The sequence below is a fragment of the Quercus suber genome, unplaced genomic scaffold, assembly GCF_002906115.3.
Source record: "Quercus suber isolate HL8 unplaced genomic scaffold, Cork oak 2.0 scaffold_138, whole genome shotgun sequence".
Taxonomy (NCBI): Eukaryota; Viridiplantae; Streptophyta; class Magnoliopsida; order Fagales; family Fagaceae; genus Quercus; species Quercus suber.
Genome location: NW_027069600.1, coordinates 904,726 through 926,177, shown reverse-complemented (window position 1 = coordinate 926,177; position 21,452 = coordinate 904,726). Strand labels below are relative to the sequence as shown.

The 21,452-nt window shown below is 34.7% G+C and overlaps 1 protein-coding gene across 1 annotated transcript; it reads right to left on the bottom strand.

The window, feature by feature from the left end:
* Nucleotides 1-6,574: 6,574 nt before the first annotated feature.
* Nucleotides 6,575-18,370, bottom strand: LOC112035290 (ubiquitin carboxyl-terminal hydrolase 23). The gene is made up of 11 exons (XM_065776674.1): nt 17,848-18,370; nt 17,125-17,239; nt 15,234-15,344; nt 14,788-14,960; nt 14,300-14,626; nt 13,216-13,341; nt 11,854-12,486; nt 11,685-11,753; nt 10,853-11,561; nt 9,717-9,810; nt 6,575-7,016 (listed from the first exon to the last, which is right to left on the bottom strand). The coding sequence occupies exons 1-11, from the start codon at nt 18,169-18,171 to the stop codon at nt 6,848-6,850; spliced, it is 2,850 nt and encodes a 949-aa protein (XP_065632746.1). The 5' UTR covers nt 18,172-18,370; the 3' UTR covers nt 6,575-6,847.
* Between the last annotated feature and the right edge of the window lie 3,082 nt (nt 18,371-21,452).

Here is a 21,452-nt window from a genome sequence, read left to right as displayed (position 1 = left end):
ATCATAAAAGTTTCTAAAAATATTTCCAAAATGAATGTATTTAAGATATTCTTTAACAAAACCTTATATATATTTATATTGCTTCTGTCACCGGAGGTGCATGCATACTCATGTTGGCTAAATGGCAGTGTGACAATAGCTTTGCAAAAGTAATAAACTTATAGTCGGCAAGCTCCAAGATCATGTGTGTGTTGTGGGCAGTATATGTAATATAATGAGCCATGACAGCTTTGTGTGAACTTGTTCATGTACAGATTGTAGGGCAGTGTCTAGGTTGCGGGTGTCGAAGCTCGGGCTAGGCTACATGAGTAGATAGAATGTTGGATTAAAATGAGAAAAACATGTTTTGGGTTGTGGCTTTCTAGGCCAAGTGTGGCTGGATTGCATATGGGTGGTGATACTGATGTGCTATATATATGGACTACGATGGCCAAACTTGGAAGTGGCATTATTGCTACAGGGCAAGCCCTCCACACACTGTGGCGCATGGACTAAGGTTATGTGCTGGTCAGTGTTCTTAGGCTGCCACAAGGCCTGTCTTGAGCTACAACATGTACGTATATAGCTAGCTTGGTGGTGCACATATGTCTAATAGGTGACAACAACTTGGTCTAAATGCAGTCTTTGTTGAGCGTTGGCAGCATGGAAAGGCCCCAAGACATCATGTAGTTGTGTCTTAAGTAGTTCCCATAATGTGACAACATTCATTTGTTGGGGGTGTCAACAATTGTGATGCTTAATATAACCTTAGCAACTGTTTCTTGCTTGTTATAACTTATAACCTAGGTTGTTGGAGGTGTCAACAGCATGTGCATGTGAGGGGCAAAATCTGAGTGTACTCTGAAGGGAAACATGATCAAACTCTATGGCTTTGTAAGCCTTGGTTGTTGATTAGGCTAATGTACGTAGCTTTTGGTGAGAAAAAATCGTTAGTGTTCCTTTGTACCTTAAGATATAAGTAATCAAGGTTGGAAATATTTATCGGTGAACTTTTTGTTGGTTGTGGATGTTTACTATTTTGTCACACAAACTAATTGAATGCTCCCTTTGCCTGAATGTTGGATATTGGTTGAAACTACATTATACATAGGACTTACTTAGTATCAACATAAGACAGAAAATTCCGGATAAAATTTTACTATGTGACATCTTTGACGGTTGAACCAATTGTTGGTTGCTGCCGACAAGGGCAATCTTTTAACCAATTGAGTGAAAAAGATTGTTTTGACTTCAAGAAGATCATGTAGAAGAGTATAAAATATATAAAAATTCCTATTTTGTAGAAAGTTTTTCTTCCTTCATCCATTGGTACACATAATGCATCCAGCCAAAAAAAAAAAGGTACACATGATGTAGCTATAGGGTCCCCAAAAAGAGAGAGAGAGAGACATTGTTTAAAATTTCACTGACGGCTAATTTTCGCTGCAAATTATTGTTGGGGTACATAAAATAATGACAAAAAAAAAAGAAAAAAATATTAATGAATTACTTCAAACTGCAACTCAATATGATGAAAAGATATGGTTTAAATGCATTATTCATGACCTAATCAAATCCATAATTTCGACCATAATAGGAGAAGTATAAACTGCTTGAACTACTAGAAATTAACAAGGTGTGTGAGGCTACGTGCATTTGATATGGAGTGTATAAAAAGGTCAAGAACAAGAACTCTCTTAAATATATCTTCCACAAAATGACTCTTCTTTTTGGGCCAAGGTCTTGCATAAAAGTACTCAAAGATTCCTGGTTGATACCTGGACAGACTCGGGGCAATTGTTGGTTCTATTTGTGGTATAATATATTGGCCAAGCAAGCACTTATACAAAGATTCACACTACCTTCAAGAATGTGCTCAAAAATTCATAAACGTAAAATAAATGGCAGACAACTTTTAAACATTAATTTGAAATTATTGAGATGAACGAGGTCAGATTCCACGTTCAAAATTTGTTCGAGCCCTGTGCCTCTATCCTAATGGAAGTCACTCCCATAACCGTTACTTGTTCTTCCCGTATACTATAAATGATTGATTTGTTTTATGTTAAATATTTGTTACATAATGATTGCTTTGTTTTATATTAAATGTTGTTACAAGTTTGTACTACTTATTTTGTTACTAGTTGTGTGTGTGAATGATTGTATATAATTTTACAGTTTAACATTACATTATTGTCAAAAGACTCCTAAACTTTTTTTTTTTTTAATTTATTATTCAAAGGGGAAAAAAATATTGAACTTTACATGTTATTCACAGGACTTCTATTAATAATTTGTAAGTGATAGAGGGTTCAAAAGAAACTACAGAATTAAATAAGACATTTGGAAAACTCGATATACAGGTGATCCTTGTATAAAAAATTAATTCTATAACACAAATAAAATTTAAAAATGAGTCAAAAGACACGTGAGAGAATAGAAAAGGTTAACTTAAATGTCACTCAATGGTATAAAGATCTTTTATCATATCTGAAAAAGTCCTGCAATCTGTTCAAGCAGGCACTAATTAAAGACTTTCATTTCTTTTGAATTAAGCATATGCTTGCATGATATGGAAATTCTGCAGAGAATTGGAGTTGTTTTCCGAGTTTTTGCAATTGATTGTAGCTGATAACATAATTTTTAGTGACTTTATCCACATGGTCATGTCTTGCCTAAAGTCATTGAATCTGGAAATTTTTGCTGTTTCTGCTTGGATGACATGGAATCTTCATAATGAATCTTGAGTGCCTGGTTCAAATGTAAATATGACTCATCGAGTCCAGCAAGCTTCTAGCTGTGCCTTGGAATTAAAGGAAATTCTGGTTTATTCATTTTCTTTTGCCTTTTAAGTAAGGTAATCAGGCAGCCCATGCTTTTGCTGGGCTCTCAAAAGAGATGGAGGATCCTGATCCTGATCCTCTCTCATGGATTGAAGAATGTCCTCCAATTCTCTTTCTCATTGTTCAGTCTGATGACAATTAATAAATTCTATCATCTTGATCATCTGAAAAATAGTATATACATGCTGACTTGGAAAAATAATAATTATTATATGTAAATTTTAAAAATGTTATGATTTTTTATCCTTAAAAAATATTTGGGACCATCCTAAATTTTTTTTAGGCCCAATATAATTACGCAATGAACAAAACTTGGCAACAAACTTAGATGTAAATTAAGGTTACAATTTCACTCAATATTTTTTATTATATGTAAATTTTGACAAATGTACCATTGGATTATATTTTCTTCTTATATCCTCTATACTTGCAAAATTTCAAGAATATCAAATATCAATAATTATGTCATCAATCAAATATTTAAATTTCGAGTTTTTATAGTCTAAAATTATACATAAAAAATACTTTATGGATCAAATAGTAAATAACATCTGATTGACATGAAATTTGATAAGTGTTTAAAAAATATAAAGAACATACAATTCAGCAATTAGATTTTTAAAATATGTAGTCATGTTAATTTGTTTAGTGGTAGTCTACAACTTAGTTTGTAGCCTTAAGCTACAACTTAGTTTGTAGTCAACTTTATTCTTAAACTTTGATCTACTTAACAATATATTAAGTCCTTACAAACAAAAAGAAAAAATTCAAGAAAATTTTTATCTAACTAAAATTTTGAAAAGATATAACTTGCAGCATTGATAATTGTACGGCCCCCGCGTCATATCCTACATTGGGCCTTGGGCCCTGGCCTGGGTATATGGCCCATGAGGCCAATCCCTTTATACCCGGCAGCCCACCCCCGGGCCACGCGTACGGCAAACCCAAGCCTTGCTTCTTCATCGTTTCTCGGCTACACCTTTCCATGGAGTAGATATTTGACTCACGGGAAGACCTGCACTGTACCTACCCGGCCTCGCCCCGGAGAGCCGCCGCTCCCGAGGACTATCGTGGAGGCAGGAACCAAGTTCCAATGCCACCCTCAAAATTTCATTTTTTTTTTCCTTCAATATATGAAATTTTTTTATTATTTAATTTTGTATAATTTAAGTTTCTTAATGACCACCCTAAAAAATATTCTTGGAACTGCCTGTATGAGAGTGACCTATGTGTCAATATATTTTCATGAGTGACATGATCACTTGAGAGATCTTGTTAACAAATTTGTCCCCCATTTTTTGGAGTCTTGAAGAAGATATCCCAAGTCATGAATTTGTTCCTGACAAAATTATGGTGTTATATTTTTGATTGATCCTCAACCAATACCTAGATTTTGTGTTGTCCTTGTCATAGAGTCTGTGTTATTTGGGAAGGGAAGGGAAGGACTAACTCTAGCCTCTAGCAAATTTTATTTTGCCTCAATAGCATTAGCTAAGGACTTTCATATATAACGTAATCATCAACCTCCCTCTAATAATGACAGCCAATTAAACAGAAAATATGTTGCACTGATGCACTAATTGCTAAGTGTGAAAATCACTCAACCATATTCAAGAGCATGAGACCAATTATAAGTGTGAAAAATTGCTAGGATGACAGACATACTCGATTACAGAAATCATGGATATTTAAAAATTAAAAATAAAATTTGTTTGGAGAAGGTATACATTTTATCTAATAGCTATCTTTATTTCTTTTCTTTTTCCAATTTTTTTTTTCAGAAGTGTGAATTAGGGTAATTTGAGTATTGACTATGCATGTATCTAGCTTTGAAGAAAATGACGAAATAGGATTAGACCACGTGACCATTGATGTTTATTTTCTATCTTTATTATGAGTCAGCTGGTAATGAATCCAGTGGTGGTCGGCTAGTGACTAAGGACATCAAATATTAAATTCGATATTTTTGTATATGAAAACAGTACAAAAAAGTTTGTTTGAGTTCAGTTTTTGTTTTTTTATATTATTTTTAAAAAAAAAGTTAAATATATGACATAATATTTCACCCTCCTTCACTCACTTAATCAATACTTGCACAAAACTCACCACCTAGCATCTGAATATTACTACTTGGCTCACACTAAGAAAAATGATTGTCCTAAAATAACAACTTATATTACTTGGCAGTTGGCAGCCTCCACATGATCAGTTTGTCACACTTAATACAGGTGGAAGTGTACAAGGAAATCCCGGCACAGCAAGAGGAGGGGGAGTGATTCGGGATAGATTTGAAAAATGGATATATAATATGGTTCTCCATACACAGCAGAAGCACAACAAACAACTCAACTGAATTATGGGCAATTAGACAGGGTTTACATATTGCTTGGGAACTCGAGTTCAAATACATAAACTTACAAATTGATTATGAACTTGTCATTCATTGGCTAACAAATAAAGGTGGTATGGCTTTGGTTTTGGCCCCTTAATTTGTGATTGCAGAATCCTCCTGAACTTAGAATGGACCGTCCTTTTACGTCACGTTTTTTGTGAAACAAACATGGTAACAGATAGTCTAGCTAAAAGGAAAAAAATGTACAAAAGCAAACTTACAAAATATTCGGTGTCCATTTTTTATAACAAACCCTTATATATGGGACCTTTTGCAAATAGGTACTCCTAGAGAGTGCACTCCTGAACTCTTTTGTAACTAAGGCATCCTCTATGGCTGTCCAATGGACAAATCTATTTACTTGATGTTTAAATGAATAAAACTTCCTCTCTTTTCACCCAAAAAAAAAAAACAAATACAAATACTGAAACAATTTTCTTTTACTCTTTTTTAATTAGAAACCAAATATATATATATATATATAACAAATGTCATTGTCAAAGCTCCATGCAATTTGATAGTATATTTTAGGATCTGGATTGGGCCAGCCTTGTCCCTATCGCCAACAATACTAAACAAAATGCTTAATTGAACAGTGTGAAAAATCGAAGTTATTATTTTCATGATAAAGCAAAACCAACATGCTCTTTGAACAAGCAAAGCTTCAATTTGTCATGGGTAAACAAAAACTACATCCAGATCGAGAACAGTGTGTTTTCTGTTTTGGTTATTACCTCCTATCAATTTACTACAGAGGCCTACAAAATAATGAGACAGCAATTGTGTTTGGTGTCACATTAGCAACATATAAATAAATTTCTTAGTGTTTTAAAAGTTGACAAATCAGTTTTGCAAGACCTTTATAATAAAAGTTGTATTCACTCTATAGTTACACGTGAACCTATTTTCTTGATGCCACCAGCTATAGAATAGACTATGCATTGTTTGGCTGGACGTTTTGTAGAGGCACAAAAGGCAATTGAGTGCCAATTTTGGTCTTAGTTTTAGTGCTTTGTTCCTTTTATAGACCCCTGCCCTGACTGGTTTTGTTTTCATATGTAGGAGTAATGAACGAGTCCAACGCTCATAACTGATGGTTGAACTTACCTGTAATAATGGCAACAGGCATTATTTTAGTTTGAGAGTTTTTTTTTTTTTTTTTTTTTTAATAAAATTAAAAAACAGGAGACGTTAGTTGAGTTTACAAATCTCTTAGCTGTTTATAAGTATTTAAAAATGATGCAGATGACAGAGAGAGATAGAGAAGGGAAAATCCACCTGTTTGAACGGTTAAAAAGGTAAGACAAGGAATATAGCTCAAATCAATAACTCAAATATTGGGTGGATTGGAAACGAAAGATACGAACAAGAAAAAAAAAACTTAATTCACTTCTTAAACATAAGAACTTGTTCAGCTAATAGAATTCTTCCAACAGATACAATTGTTCTTACAGGAATAGGTTAAATGTAGAATCCCCAACTCTCCTTCCCAACAAACAAAAAACCATAAAGAAAAAATAAGATCAATTCTAGCTCTCTCCCTCCTTGAAATTTCAGCTCAAAAATACAGCAATTGCTACAATAAATATGATGGCAAGCCTACAAGTCAAGCTTACTTTCCATCAACGTTGATCTAGTTTCTTCTTATCCTGAATGGTTGATTTCCAGCACTAGAACGGTCTACTTTGGCCTTCTTGAATTGTGTTTTCTTGGTTGCAATTGCTTGGAAGGGATTTATTCCACCAAAACTATGCTGAGACTGCCTTACCTTCTTTCTCTTTCCTCTATCATATTCCTCATCCCTGTAGAATTTGAAAAATAAATCACAGATTTAAAATCGGTCAGGGTTGAGCCTGTTCTAACTTTAATTCAATAATCAAATGTGTGTAAACCACCCAAACAAACCAATTAAACACAGAGATAACTAAAGTTTCAGTAAAGCATATATATATATATAGAGTATGTCCCCCTGTGTACTTGGACTTTTGATTAATACAATTCCGTTATTTATCAAAAATATATATATATAGAGTATGAAAACAAAAAAGACTACAAGAAAGTACAAAGGTAATGTACTCAAAGGCAAATAGATTCCAACTAAAGTACAATAATTTCGGAACTTGAGTAAACTAGAGAGAATAACCACTTCACGTAGCCGTCCAACCAACATAAGGGCATGTAAAAAAAACCGTCTAAAGCTCCATCTCCATCATGATTCGCCTGACTCCTTCAAACATCTAACAACGGCATTCTTTCTGGATAGTCCACATTAAACACAATGCGATTGCATTCCAAAAATCAACACTCCAATATCTAGAAAACCACCCCTTCCAACAAGCCAACAAATCTATTGCCCCCATAGGCATGACCCACTGCGACCCAAATAAGCATACTAGAGATAGAACTCTAGCAACATCGCACTGCAGAAGCAAATGATCAATTGATTCTCCATCCTTGTTACACCTACAACTCCGTTACATGACAATTATATTTCTTCTTCATAAGTTATTTAACGTTATAATTTTCCAGAAGGCTGAGGAGGTTCTCCATCAATATTTCACTTAAAAAGCACACCACACTGAAGTTGCCCCTTATACACCATTGCTACTCCCACAAACTATAAATGGCTACTAGTTCTTCCCAAAGTAATTTTATGTCATAAACAAAGTTTGGGCCATATACCCCAGAAAAAACCCAAGATCCATAACGTTTCTAAATTTGCAAGAAATTGAAAAATTGCCTTTAACCGAATCAGATTTCTTGACTACATGTTTGTCCTGGTGTAATAAGTAATAACTAGCCACCTGAGGCCCCCACTAGCTTTCCCCATATGTATATATATATATAAGTACATTGACAAGTACATTAGCTTTCCATATTTTAAGAGAATTTCTAATCCTCAATCTCTTCTGGTTATTCAAACCTTTGACATAGTAAGAGATAATTCCACTATTCATGAAGACAACACCAAACCCTTGTTTTATGACCTCCCGAGTTTCTAGCTCCTTTTGAATCATAAATTTACTAAAGAAGAGAGATTCTTTAGTTCTTTGTAGCCTTGCCTTTAACAATTAGTCTATGGTATTGCTTTTGTTTTTGAAGAGGGGTTGCCCATTTTGACATTGTGCCTCTATATCCTCAAACAAAACCATGGCCTCCTCTTTATAGACTTGAAAAAACAAGTCTAAATAGGAGTGCCCACTCAGGGTTCCTCGCCTTTAGAACCCATGCTTCTTTCTCAGATTCTATAGCCCTTTCAATAATCCCATACATCGATATTAGCAATGACACCTCTATGGGCCAAATCCCCAGGTTCAATTAACACCAACTCAACACCTTTATGGGTTGATGCCCCAAGCTCAATAATGGGTATTGGTCCAGTGCCTTGTATCTAAAAGCCTGTTTGCTCTTAGCTTTGAGCACTTACTATGTTCAAACAGCCTAAAGACCAAAGTCTGTCTTGGGTAAGCCACATTGGTTATCTTTCCACTTTTGTGGTCCCCATCTCCATCTGGCCCAAATATTGGCCAAATTGAATTATATGCCCAAAGCAAAGTTTAAAAGTGTACCTCCTTAAGTTGACATGAGGAACCCATTTGGTAACCAGCATTTTAGGAGCTAAATCTCCCCACATTACCAGCTTACTTCCTTTTTCGTCTACTGTGATGATCTTTATTTTTGAAATTAAGTTGAAACCGTGAACGGTGCTTGGTAGTTGATTTAGTCAACAATCACTCTCCACGAGAATCTCAGATTCCTTCATTATGGATGTCTTGAGTTTATTGTCCTTAATTGGGCTTGCACATGCAGGGTTCACATTGTGCCACTCTCACCCTTCAATGCTACCACATAGAAAATAATCAACAGCATTCCCCTGGAATCACAGGTCTTCCTGTCTAGCTCCTAGCTCCTCAACAACTTTTGGGTTGTCTCTATTGGAGTTTTGGCCCATAACCACATAGTTTTGAGGTTCAACTGCTTTCCTCACCTCCAATTCAAAACCTTTCCACCTGCCCGCTGGTCAAATTGGGCCAAAAATCAACAACACAATCTCCATCTAACCCAAATCCTCCAGCCAAAATAATTCTCAACAAACAACATGTGGACCTCTACACCATCAAAGCCCGTCTCCACTGCCAGTGTGTCACTAAACCCACTCTTCAAAACATCTCCTTTCACCCATGTCAACTAAAAACACATCACCCTAAAGATAAAGATCCAAGCACAAATTCATGACTCTACATCCTCAAAGCAGTCAAGTTCACATATAGGCCCAAACTTGACTGTGTTCAGGTTTTTTATCTACACCTAAGAACACAGCAGAATGCAGACTGCTGCTTCAAGTAAGGTTGTCATTAACTCTTAACATCAAGGAATCACCATAAAATCCTTTCTGTACCTAAGCTACATCATGTCTTGACATCATTGATTTCATTGTCTTTGAGGCTTAATAAAGCCTAAACTAAAGAAAAAGTAAAAGGATATGAAACAATCAAACTCACCATTCATCTAGTACATAACCAATGCTGGTACTCTCCACATCATTTGATGTTGCAATCGGACATGGAGGCAACTCTATCCCATCCCAATGAGAAACTGCAATCAACAAGGTAAGAGAAGAGATCAGAAAGCCATAACACTAAGAACTAAGTCATTACTTAGTTTTTTCAGAATTAGTAAACTAGAATCTCAGTTGGCAAAATGTAATTTCAACTAGCCAATTAAAAACAAGTCCAAATCTTCTGTCCCACTCTTCTTGCTCCACTATATACTCCACAAATAAAAACATAACACATGTCCATCTATTTTATTTTTCCCTAAATTTATGCCTTCTATTATTTCAATTACCTAAATATGATGGGTTATTTATTTATTTATTTATTTTAGGAAATTGAAATAATAGAAGGCATAACATATTTAGGTAATTGAAATAATAGAAGGCATAAATTTAGGGAAAAATAAAATAAATGGACATGTGTTATGTTTTTATTTGCGGAGTATATAGTGGAGCAGGAAGAGTGGGATAGAAGATTTGGACTCATTAAAAAATGGGACTTTTAGATTATAAAAAATAATATCCTTGTATCATGATAATGCAGCAATGACCTTGTTTGACTAACATTGAAATTTAAATATTCAGCAAAAAAAAAAAAAAAAAAGACATTGAAATTTAATTTTTATTGATTCACTACATTTAAAGTTCATTAATGAGAGGAATGATGGTGAAACCAGGATGGACTTGGGGAAACATGTCCAAGGTGGAGATCATGTAGGCAGACAGGCCTTTACTTGACCATACTATCTCAGTTTCTGTTTTTTATTTTCTAAATGCACAGAAATTTTGATCAAGTGTTATTAAGCTAGAAGCACGTACAGCCACTTTATATGGCATCGTACATATTGATCTAAAAACAACGTGAAGTAGATCTTAGATCACCACCCTGTACTATATTCCCAGCTTGGACATCGAATGTGACAAAGTTAGGTTAGATTAGCCATATTTGAAAACTAACCCATAAAAGATTATTTCTAACAATGAAATATAAGCAATGATGGACATAAAAGTACCACCCAACCTCATACATCACACATATGATCAGGTGATAGCTGGAAATAAAATTGTAGAAAAATCACTTACCAACTGTCTCTGCCAGACCTCGAGTAAGCATACTCATCAAACCATTCTGCACTACTTCTCTTTTGCTATCTTTTAAATCATCTGGTCGCACTGCTTCCCACTGGTTTGCAGCCAAAGTAGAGCTAGAGCCAGAGTTCTTGTCTAATTGCTTATCAGTTGCAAGCACAGTTCCACTCGCATCAATTCTCTGTCTAAATTCACCATTTATTTTAACATCCATTAAGCAATCACCATTGGAATTTATATAACCCTTTGCAGCAACATCATTAGCTCTTTTTTCTGAAGTAGTTTTAGTGCCTTTTCTCAGAGGATGACTTAAATGCAAGGAACTAGTCCCAACACTCTCAGATGTAGATGGCCCCAGATCTGCTGAAATGCAATCTCTGTCTAACAAGTGTTCTCTGCTAAGATTCTTCGTGTTTAAAGGGCGCCTTTTGTTTCTTTTGTGTTTCTTCTTCTTTTGCAAACTCAAGGATGCCCGGAAAAGGAAGTGTGAGTGAAGCTGCATGCTTGTCACCTTACACTTCAAATGCTTCTTTTTTAGCTTTTTGTGGAGCTTGCAATTATGAGCTTCTGTGTGCAATCCATATGTCTCAATTGATAAGCTAGATAATTTAACTGATTCATCAAGTTCAACTTTTTGAACCCTACCACCAGCGGCCTCAACCAGTGAAGTACCAACAGCGCTTCCATTGGGTGTATGTCCAACCTGGAAAAAGACAAAGAAAGAAGTCAAGACTTGTCCTAAAAATTAGAGACTTAAAGGTTAGAAATCAGGAATAATAATGAACTCCTGACTGATTTCAATGCTTGGTTGTTTTGGTGAACTTACTGGGTCCATTTCCTTCAATGTTTTGTCATTCAGATATTCTGATGGAACAATATTTGAAACAAGATTAATCTGCCAAATAAAAGGATTTATATGTCAGTATGAAACATGGTGAAAATCCCACCAACAAAAAACTGACCCTAGGAAGCATATGTAGAAAACATTGTCTTACTTTCTGCGAGGTCTCATCTGTGACATTTTTAGCAGTAGAGGAGCTTTGGACATCATTGAAGTTAGGTGATGTTGCCACTGAGACACTGGAGTCTTTCATTGATTTTCCTTTCTCATTGTAATCATTAATTTTGCCCTTAGGTGTATTTTCAAAATTGGGAACATCACCATTACAAGATGGAGCTGGCTGCGACAGGGCTTCTATTGATTTTGGCTTACTAACAGGAAGCCCTTCTGGTGGGTTGTTTGATAATGGCACCTTTGAGAAATTTTCTGATACAGAATCCTTTTTCAGCACCACGCATTCTGTCTTTATCAGGCAATTATCTTTCTGAAGTGATACTTCCTTCATAATGGGTACTGTTGATGGAACAACATTCGATGCATCTTTTCGAGTAACAGCAGCAGGGGTTGCACTACTTAACCGTTTCTCAACTGGACCATTTTGAACTGCCTCCTTTAAAACGTGGTTGAAAGTGGAAGATGTCCAGTTTCCATTAGCATTTGCTTTCAAATTCTCCTTCTGAGCAACATCAGTGGGGGGTTTCCTGGGAACAATATTTCTTCTATCACGAACATAAAACAACATGTAAGCTTGCTGTTCTAAAACTCTCCTCTCACTGGCTGGCGAAACCTGTTTACAACAAGTTAGGGAAAACTCATAAGAAAATAGGAAGGGGGTGTTATTGATGCAGATAATAACACATATATTTACTATTTTAACACCCCCTACAAATTTGCATAAATACTTGGTGCAACCCTCAACTTCCCAAAATAAACACTTCAGCAAGCAAAAATCCTTAACATAATCTGATTTGTGCAACTTTTGTAACTGATTGTTTACCCCAGTACACTTCGTGTATATTGGGTGAATCCTTTTCTGAATTATATATATTTTTATTACTTATCAAGAAAAAATCCTTAACATTATCTCCCAAATTCCTCACAGAACACAGCACAAGTACACCCCTTAAATTTTGAACCACTCCTAATCTGGCACAGAGAAGCAAGGGTGGAGTAACAAGACTACAAAAACCATTAAGGGGTGTAGTTAGTGCTCTCTACAAAAACTCAGGAAAATACTCTCATTCAGCGAAATCTTGTTCAGCTGAATCTAGGTTTTCTAAATTCAAAATAGAATCTTGAGGGAAATGCTTGCAAAATTGTAGGACATGTTTAAATTTATAGTTATACACACACAACAACATAGATTACATCTACATCTTGCTTTCTTTTCTTTTCTTGTTTGTGCTACAGTGGTAGGGGAGTCCTTGAATCCTTTCATTCAAATCTAAATCATCAACAAGAGTGGTTTTATCCAAAATCTGAAATGGACTAGTAGATAGAAAGTTATTTTCCATACCTGGTTGTCATTGAGATAGTACCAGAAGCCATTTGAAGTGCGAACAAAGCAAGTATAATGGCCATAATGGGTGTTCCAACCATCGTGAACCAAAACCCCATAAAGAGTATATTTCAGATCTCCCTCCTGCAAAGTATGAAAAAACTTAATGTTAAATTATTACACAACCATGACACAAAAATTATCAGCACATTCGGCAACACCAGGCATACCACACAAGAAAAACAAAAAAAAAATTCATGGAAAAATCAACCTCAGCAAACAGCCTTGTCCAGATAATGATCCAAGTGGAATCCTAACAATCTGGTCAATTCAAAAGGGAATTCATTTTCCATCTCTGCAACCAGGAATCACATTGACACTAGCATCATATCCAGTACCATAAGTAGCAGATAGTTCAGAATGCCATTGCTACTTCCTTTCACAAGCAATGGTCGTCAATCATTGCTATCTATTCTTTACAGGTAAATACAACAAGCACACTCAAATGTAATTGAACCAGTGACTGCACCCACCACCTCATTTATGAGGAGACGCTAATTGGTCCAAAGTCCACTGGCGTAATGGATGTCAATAATTTCAAGTGCAGCTTCAAGTTGATTTAAGTACAAGTTCTAGGCATTATCATACTAGTTACCAAAAAAACCAGGCCTGTGAAAAGATGAAATAACTTCTCCTAAAAGTTGGAAGTACACATTAAACATTATTGACATTTGTCAAAGCACTCAAAGAGATACATGAACCCAAAATAAAAGGCATGTACTAAATGTCTGCCCAACAAAATTAATATTTTGGCACAATTCTCGAGGATTGTATATGCCAGATTGGCCTAACAAGCTTAACCTATTTTCCACGACATTATTCATTCAATTCTCATTTCCCCAGTTTTCCATAGTTTCAATCTATAAAAGCAATATTTCAATCTCAATTCCACTCTTTGTTGGAAGAAAAATAAAAGTTAATCAATCAGATTTTAGTCAAAACTATACATTAACATATTAGATGCCCTTTGTTTATTAATAAATGTTCAAATGGCTATTCTTATGAACTCTAGGGAAAAAAATGTGTAATGAAAAAAACTTACGTAGGAACCACTGACAAAGGGTTTCAAATCTATTGTAGGACCAAAATGAACTTTCTTTTTAATCTTCTGCCCAGGATCATGTGAATGAAAACGCTTTAAATGAATGGCTAGGACATATGGAGCCTTGTGCACAGTAAGCTGTTTGAGAGCCCTAACTTTCTGCTTGCATTGTTGGCACTGGTATTGCCTCTCCCCTCCATCTAACTGCTCTGCAGCAGTGAAGTTCACAAGTGCTTTATGCAAGGAATCTGCCTGGACTATTTCAAGACTCAAATCCAAGAATGGATCAAATTTATTGGAGCAATATGAACATTGCAAGCATTTAACCTGCAGAAGTAACAAGAAAACTTATCGAATAAATATAAGTTAAAAAATTTCCAAGCTCATTTGCAACATGTCTATAAACTCTCTAAAACCAATTCCCAAAAAAACAGGTTGGCCACTAACAAATATGTCAAATATTATACCAGGTAGAAACAAAGGGTTACCTGACTCCTGAGGCGACCTCCGAAGATCTTGTGTACCAAACTCTTCTCATAAGCACCAGGGGATTCACTAGGCACTCCAGAAGGTAAACAGCATTTATGCATTGATTCCAGCAAGTTTACCATGTACTCATGAGCATCTTCCTGTCTAGCTTTTCGAAAATTCCGTGATATGCCTAATTGTGTGGTTAAGATCAAAGCAAATGTTGAAATTGTATAAATTTAGATGTATATTTTTTTTCTACGGTAATTGTATAAATTTAGATACAATTACCAAGAACCCAAACACCTCTTTTTAGTTTTCTTCACCAACCTCCTCATTGGCTAGCACAGTATTTTTGGTTAAAATAATCAATAAAAGTTCATCAACAGTCATCATGACAAAACACTGAACATTCCATTCAATTATCAAGGAAAAAAAAAATACACTTAGAAGAACAGAAGGATACACTGCAAGTTCCTGACAAAATCGTTAGGTGCTAATATTCTTCCAGTTGACTGAAGAGCACAGCTGACATGTTTTTGGATGGCACACAAAACACAAAACCCAGCAATATGGCCTTCATCAAACAAGGAATGAAATTAGAAATGACATGAAACCTGCACTCAAAATTTTAAACCCAAAAACACATAATGTAGAACCTGTGAACATCAAGAGGCAATGTGGTTACCAACTATTCAAGAAATTAAAAGTTCACTTACTTTTCCTACTAAACTAAGTCAACGTTTAAACAAACGAGTTAGGGCCTTCATTCAGTAATGAAAGTGGGATCAGTCAAAGAAGCCAGAATCTCACATACCGAATTGAAATGATGGTAATCCATATATTTTTAAAATATGAATCGTCTATGTACCCACCACACCAAAGCCACTGTGGCCGAACTTTATCCTTTTCAAGATGTCTCAGGATCCAGACCAATAGTTAAAGCTGTAAGTCTATGGATGGTGGATACATGCGATAGGTAGAATTTAGGCATATCTACTTGTGCAAAAGATATTGCATGTATCCCCAAAAAACTAAACCATGACAAGAATGCTACAGCCCAATTGCTGGCGTGAATCAGTGCACTTATTCTTTCAAAGGCTCCTTAAGTCACACGAAAACTGAAATTATGATTGGAAGCATAGAGAGATGGAAGAGAAGAGAGTAGAGATTTTATTTCCACTTGATTGGATATCCAGGAGGGAAATAAGAGAAAATTATGGCAAATTTCCTCTAGAACCTTTCTTTACAAGGGCATTTTGGCATCATAATAAAATTCATTTAAAGCCAATGCTTTCTACCCAAATTCACCCACTTTTGGGTGGAAAGATTAGTAGGCCAAATTTGCCTTTTTAGTACATCCCTCTACCTCCAACCTGACCCATTAGTACTTTTGGGTCAAATGCTTCCCAAGGCAGCCATCCAATCATATTTAAAAAAATGATAATAGTTGAGGGAGGGGGGATTTGAACTCTATACGTTTCCATTGGTAGTGGACCAACAAGGCACTTGGCAAGGCAAGCATCCAATCATACGAGGACCTCAATAGAAACTCTTTGTTTACAAAATGAGGTCACTCAACACCATCAGAAATCCTTATGTTTCTTCCACGCTAAAGAGTCCCCATTACACCTAATCAAACAGCCAGCCATACTTTGACAACCATATCTCTAAAAAAATGCTTTTAATATGGTAGGAAACATCTTTATGCAGGGCTCATGAAGGATGCAAGTTTTAGACAATGTATGAGTATGCATCCGGATATATCTAGATCTACAGCACAAATACATACGAATTTTCATTTTTAGCTAAATTACATTTTCATTCAAGAAAATGGCTCAAGTCTAAAAAGTTGCAAGTTCATCCCTAAAATTTTTAAAAAGTATCAATTTCACACTCCATCCATCTGCCATTAATTTTACGCGTTCCCCCCCCCCCTGATGGCATGTAATCTCACGAAGGCAGGGCCCCCGGGACCCACCCTTGGGTAGTAACTAGTAAAACCCGGATACACGACCCCACCTGCCAAATCTGTTTATCAGGTAATCTACTCCTAGTGGGGGGGATGTCTAAGTCTATAGTTCAGTACAAGCCTCCCACCACTAGTTGGCACCCTGACACTGTGCCATGCCAGCACCCTGTTTGCCAGGTATGCAATTTCTTTAATGGTAGATAGACAGAGTGACAAGATTGATAACTTGTAAAAAATTTCAAGGACAAAATTGATTCTTTTTAAATTTTGACAGAAAAAACCTGAACTTGGACCAAATTTCAGGGACAAAAAGTTTATTTTAGCCTATACTTTTCTATTGAAGTGTGTCCTTGGGGACATAAAGGTGGGGCTGGGGGTCACTCACAAGAATTTTGATGCTTGCTACTTTGCAGGTATGCTGCTAAAGGCTCTGTGTATGTTAGACACTGCAATACTGAATTGAGGAAACAGGTATTTCCAAGATTTTGCAGACCAGCACCCTGAAATTATTCACACCATCATATTAGTATTGAGCCATTGGATATCTTCAAAACCCAAATAAAAAATCAGTAAAATTGAACTGCTTAAAAAATAAAATAAAATAAAATAAAATAAAATATTAATCCAATTGAACCAGAACAAAATTGGAAGCCAAATATAATAAGAAGGAAAAATAATAATAATTCTCGAGCAAAATTTGACCAAATTGAGAGGAAGACTTTCAAAATTTATAAATTATAAACACGATTGAACAGAAATCAAACCATACAAGGGGCAATCAAACTCAATGAACATTTCCACAATTGCAAAAATCATACTGCATTTAAATTAATCAATTTAGTATGAAAATCAAATAAATTTATAAAAACAAACTACACATTTAAATCAAACTAAAAGGTAAAATTTCCAAATTCCACACCTCAATTAAATCAAAAAAAAAAAAAAATAGAACCTCAAGAACATTACCAGCTAAACAATAGCATATTTTACATTAGGCAAGAAAATTAAAAAACCAAACTTTACAACTAAATTCCAAAAAAAATCCAAACCCAGATGAAAAAACCACATGCCAATCAAAACCCAGAAATAAAAAACAAAAACCCCTTACAATTTTCCGCACAGTGATCCCGAAGCTGAGCTCAGGATCCAACCCATTTTCCAAAAACTCCGACCCATCTCCTCTCTTCCCCTGAGAACCCAATTGACCCGACCCGGATCGCCTTTGATCAGAACCACCACCCGGGTTCAGGGTCTCGAGCCGGAAATCAGCGGCGGCGCCACCATTACTAAAGCCCTTGAATGGCTTTCTAGCTGGGTGGAACTCGATTTTCCGCTGGAATAGAGAGGAGGAGGATCCGGATGACGTCGAAGCGGGCGAAGGATCCGATTGTTGGATATCGGATCCCAAGCTAGCTAGTAAAGTCTCCGACATTTTTTTCGTGGAGCTCAAATAATTAGTTGTTATTGAAAAAATTGTTGTGTGGTTATTGGGTTTGGTTTTTATTGTAGAGGTGTGAGGAGGACGGGGGGTATGAAACGGTGGCGTTTGGTTTGTTGGATTTTGAGGGGGTTGGGTTCGAGAAGCAGAGGCTTTTATCGGCTACTCTGCGAAGAGAAGGAGAAAAGTGGGAGTGACAGTAGGTATTAAACCCTACGTTTGTCTAAGATTTTTGGTCCAGTCAACACTACTGCGGCCGCGTCACACTTTATTAATTCTCTTCTTCTTTTTTTGTTTTTTTTACACACAATTTTAATGAAAATTTTATGAAAGGAAATAAAAAATATTACAATGATTTAATAGCTTTTCTTTTTAGAATCTACCAAATTTCTTTCTAGTCAAGTAAGAGAATATATATATATACTAGTATGTGACCCCATGCTACCGCACGGGACTGATAAATTGTAATGATGCTATTGACCAATTTTTTGTTATCACACAGATGATAGAATTAAATCAAACAATGAAAAATATATATTGCATTTTATTATTTAAGTAATGCTATTGGTCTTTTTTTTTTTTTTTTGTTTATCATACATAGGATAGCATTAGATAAAACAATGAATAAAAAAAAATATATTGCATTTTATTATTTAAGTGATGCTACAGTGAAGAAAAAAAGAGAATATTGCATTTTATTATTTAAAATATATAAAGGGACATTAAAAAATAAAAACTTATCATTGAGCTTGGAATCTTCTTGGAGGCATCAATGAAGCGCTAATGTATGAGAGTGTGAAGCAATGAAGAGTGGGATTAAACATTGTGTTTGAACCTGGCCTTGCTCTGAGAAATCCGTAAGGAGGAGGAAAGGGTAGTATGTGGATCTAGTTGGTAGATGTTGAGAGAGGAGGAGACATAGGATGACGATATGGAATTAGGAGAAGATGATGTTTTACTTTTATAGTCTTTTCATTGGATTCCTTGGTTCTGGTTGTGGAATTAGAAGAGCTCCAGACTCTATTGAGATCACCCATAAAAGTGTGCAGGTGAGATGTTCTTGCTTAGGGCAATGAGTATTATCATTATGGTTTTCTTGACATCCGTATTAAATGTTAATGCATCATTTATTTGGGCACAAAAATTAGAAAATTTAAATAAGATACATGACACAAAATTGGAGTCCAATTTATAATCTCCATAAAAGTGTGCAGGTAAGATGTTCTTGCTTAGGTTAATGAGCATTATTATTGTGGTTTTCTTGGCTTCTGTGTTAAATGTTAATGCATCATTTATTTTGGCACAAAAATTAGAAAATTTAGATAAGATACATGACACAAAATTGAGTCAAATTTATAATCTAATTAGATTTTTTTTTTTTTTTTGAGTTTTGGTTAGGACAAGTGGTGCAAAATTAAGAATCTAATTGAAATCTAATTGGATTTTCTCTCTGCTTCACCTATTATTATATATATAGATATATATATATATATATATAGAGAGAGAGAGAGAGAGAGGATTACTAATTATATTAATCTATATATATATATATATATAATCGAAATATCTGAAACTCTCACAATTTTTGACCACAATATTTAAATAAAATTATTATTTTATTTAAATAAAATTATTTTTGTTTAGTCCAAACTTAACAATGAGTGAAACCTTATCTCTATAACAAGTCCATCTTAAACTAAAACTCATTATTATCAATTTTTAAATAAAATTATTTTTTTTAGTCCAAACTTAATAAGGAGTAAAATTTTATCTCTCTAACAAGTTCAGCTTAAACTCAAACTCATCATTTTCATTTTTTAAAACAAAATTATTTTTGTTTAATCCAAACTTTTATAAAACTAATGTTTTTGAAGCTCTCGCAATTTTTCAGCACAATATTAAAATAAAATAATCATTTTATTTAAATAAAATTGTTTTAGTCAATCTCACAAATAAGTAGGTTCTCGTGCATAGCACGGATTAACGACTAGTTATGTATACATATATACCAATACAACTCCTCTTACCTGATTTTTTTTTTTTTTTTTTTACTTTATACTCCACCAATTATAACAGACTATGTATTCATTTGACTTTTCCTATAAAACAATTAAAATTTAAAATACAAAAACAAAATCAAATATATTAACATATTATAAATATGGAACATAGAGTAACACAAAAATAAAAAATAAATAAAAAGATAAACATTATGTAAATCTACTTTTTTAAAATATAATATTTTATAATATAATTTGAATAGATGTATTTTTTTTTTTTTTTACAATTTTGAATATGTTTATAATGTATGCAATCGGTAGCATTTATAAGTTATAAGTTCTAACACAACTTGTTATTATATAATATGATTTGAAAATGAGCTTATGTAATATTGTAATGTGTAATTTCATTTTGAATATTTTTATGATAATGTCCAAATGACTGATTATTATATATGTAAGAACGCAATTTGAGTCCCTAGCCCAAAAGATGAATGAACTTAGGCTTAAAAAAGCCAATATAATAAATTTGTAAAGAGTAGGTTGAAAAACTGAGGTTTAATGAATTAGACAATAAGTAAAATGGATTCAGATGACAATAAAATAAAAATAGATTGGTCTAAAGAAAATCGTCACCGGCATAGTCCAAGGAGATCAGTTCTTATATATTTCTCTCAAGTTTGATTACAAGTTCAATTCTTAATTTCTACAATGTTTTTCTCTTAATTTCTCGATCCCTTTCTCTCAGGGTACCTCTTCCATTTTATATTTTCTTCTCCTTTCATCTTCACCTTCCACGTGCAGATCAGATTGTTGATGTTGATCCTTATCCCACTAGCACCTTCCTGAAGTCTTTGGATAGTAGTTGTAAGGCTGAAAGTTACTATTCAAGTATCACTTCCTCATTAATATGATCAGAAAGTTAGATGCAGAATATTTAATACGGTGGTAGCAACTTTCTCTTTAGATATTTCATAGTCTTCCTATATCTTGTTCCTTCTTTGATACTTATCCTCATTAGTGGAATTATCCGGAACATTACTCTTGATGTCAGATCGTACCTTCCAACCTCGGCTTTGCTTAGCCGAGGAGGTATTCCTTCTCGGACCACCTTCTTGGATGACTTTGATCAGACTTCACCTCTTTACTTACCAACATGGATTTTTATGAAGATGTTTACTCATCCTTAGACTACTTAATATCCTCGAATTGAGTTCCCCACCCAATATATACATAGATAGGTACTCCTAGGCCTTTCACCCCTACAATATAATT

Coding starts and splice junctions, on each gene's coding strand:
- LOC112035290 (XM_065776674.1), bottom strand. CDS start 18,171: ATGTCGGAGACTTTACTAGCTAGCTTGGGATCCGATATCCAACAATCG. Junction 14,627..14,787: donor GAGGTCGCCTCAGGAGTCAG/GTAACCCTTTGT, acceptor TTACTTCTGCAG/GTTAAATGCTTGCAATGTTC. Junction 9,811..10,852: donor AGGTCTGGCAGAGACAGTTG/GTAAGTGATTTT, acceptor TGTTGATTGCAG/TTTCTCATTGGGATGGGATA.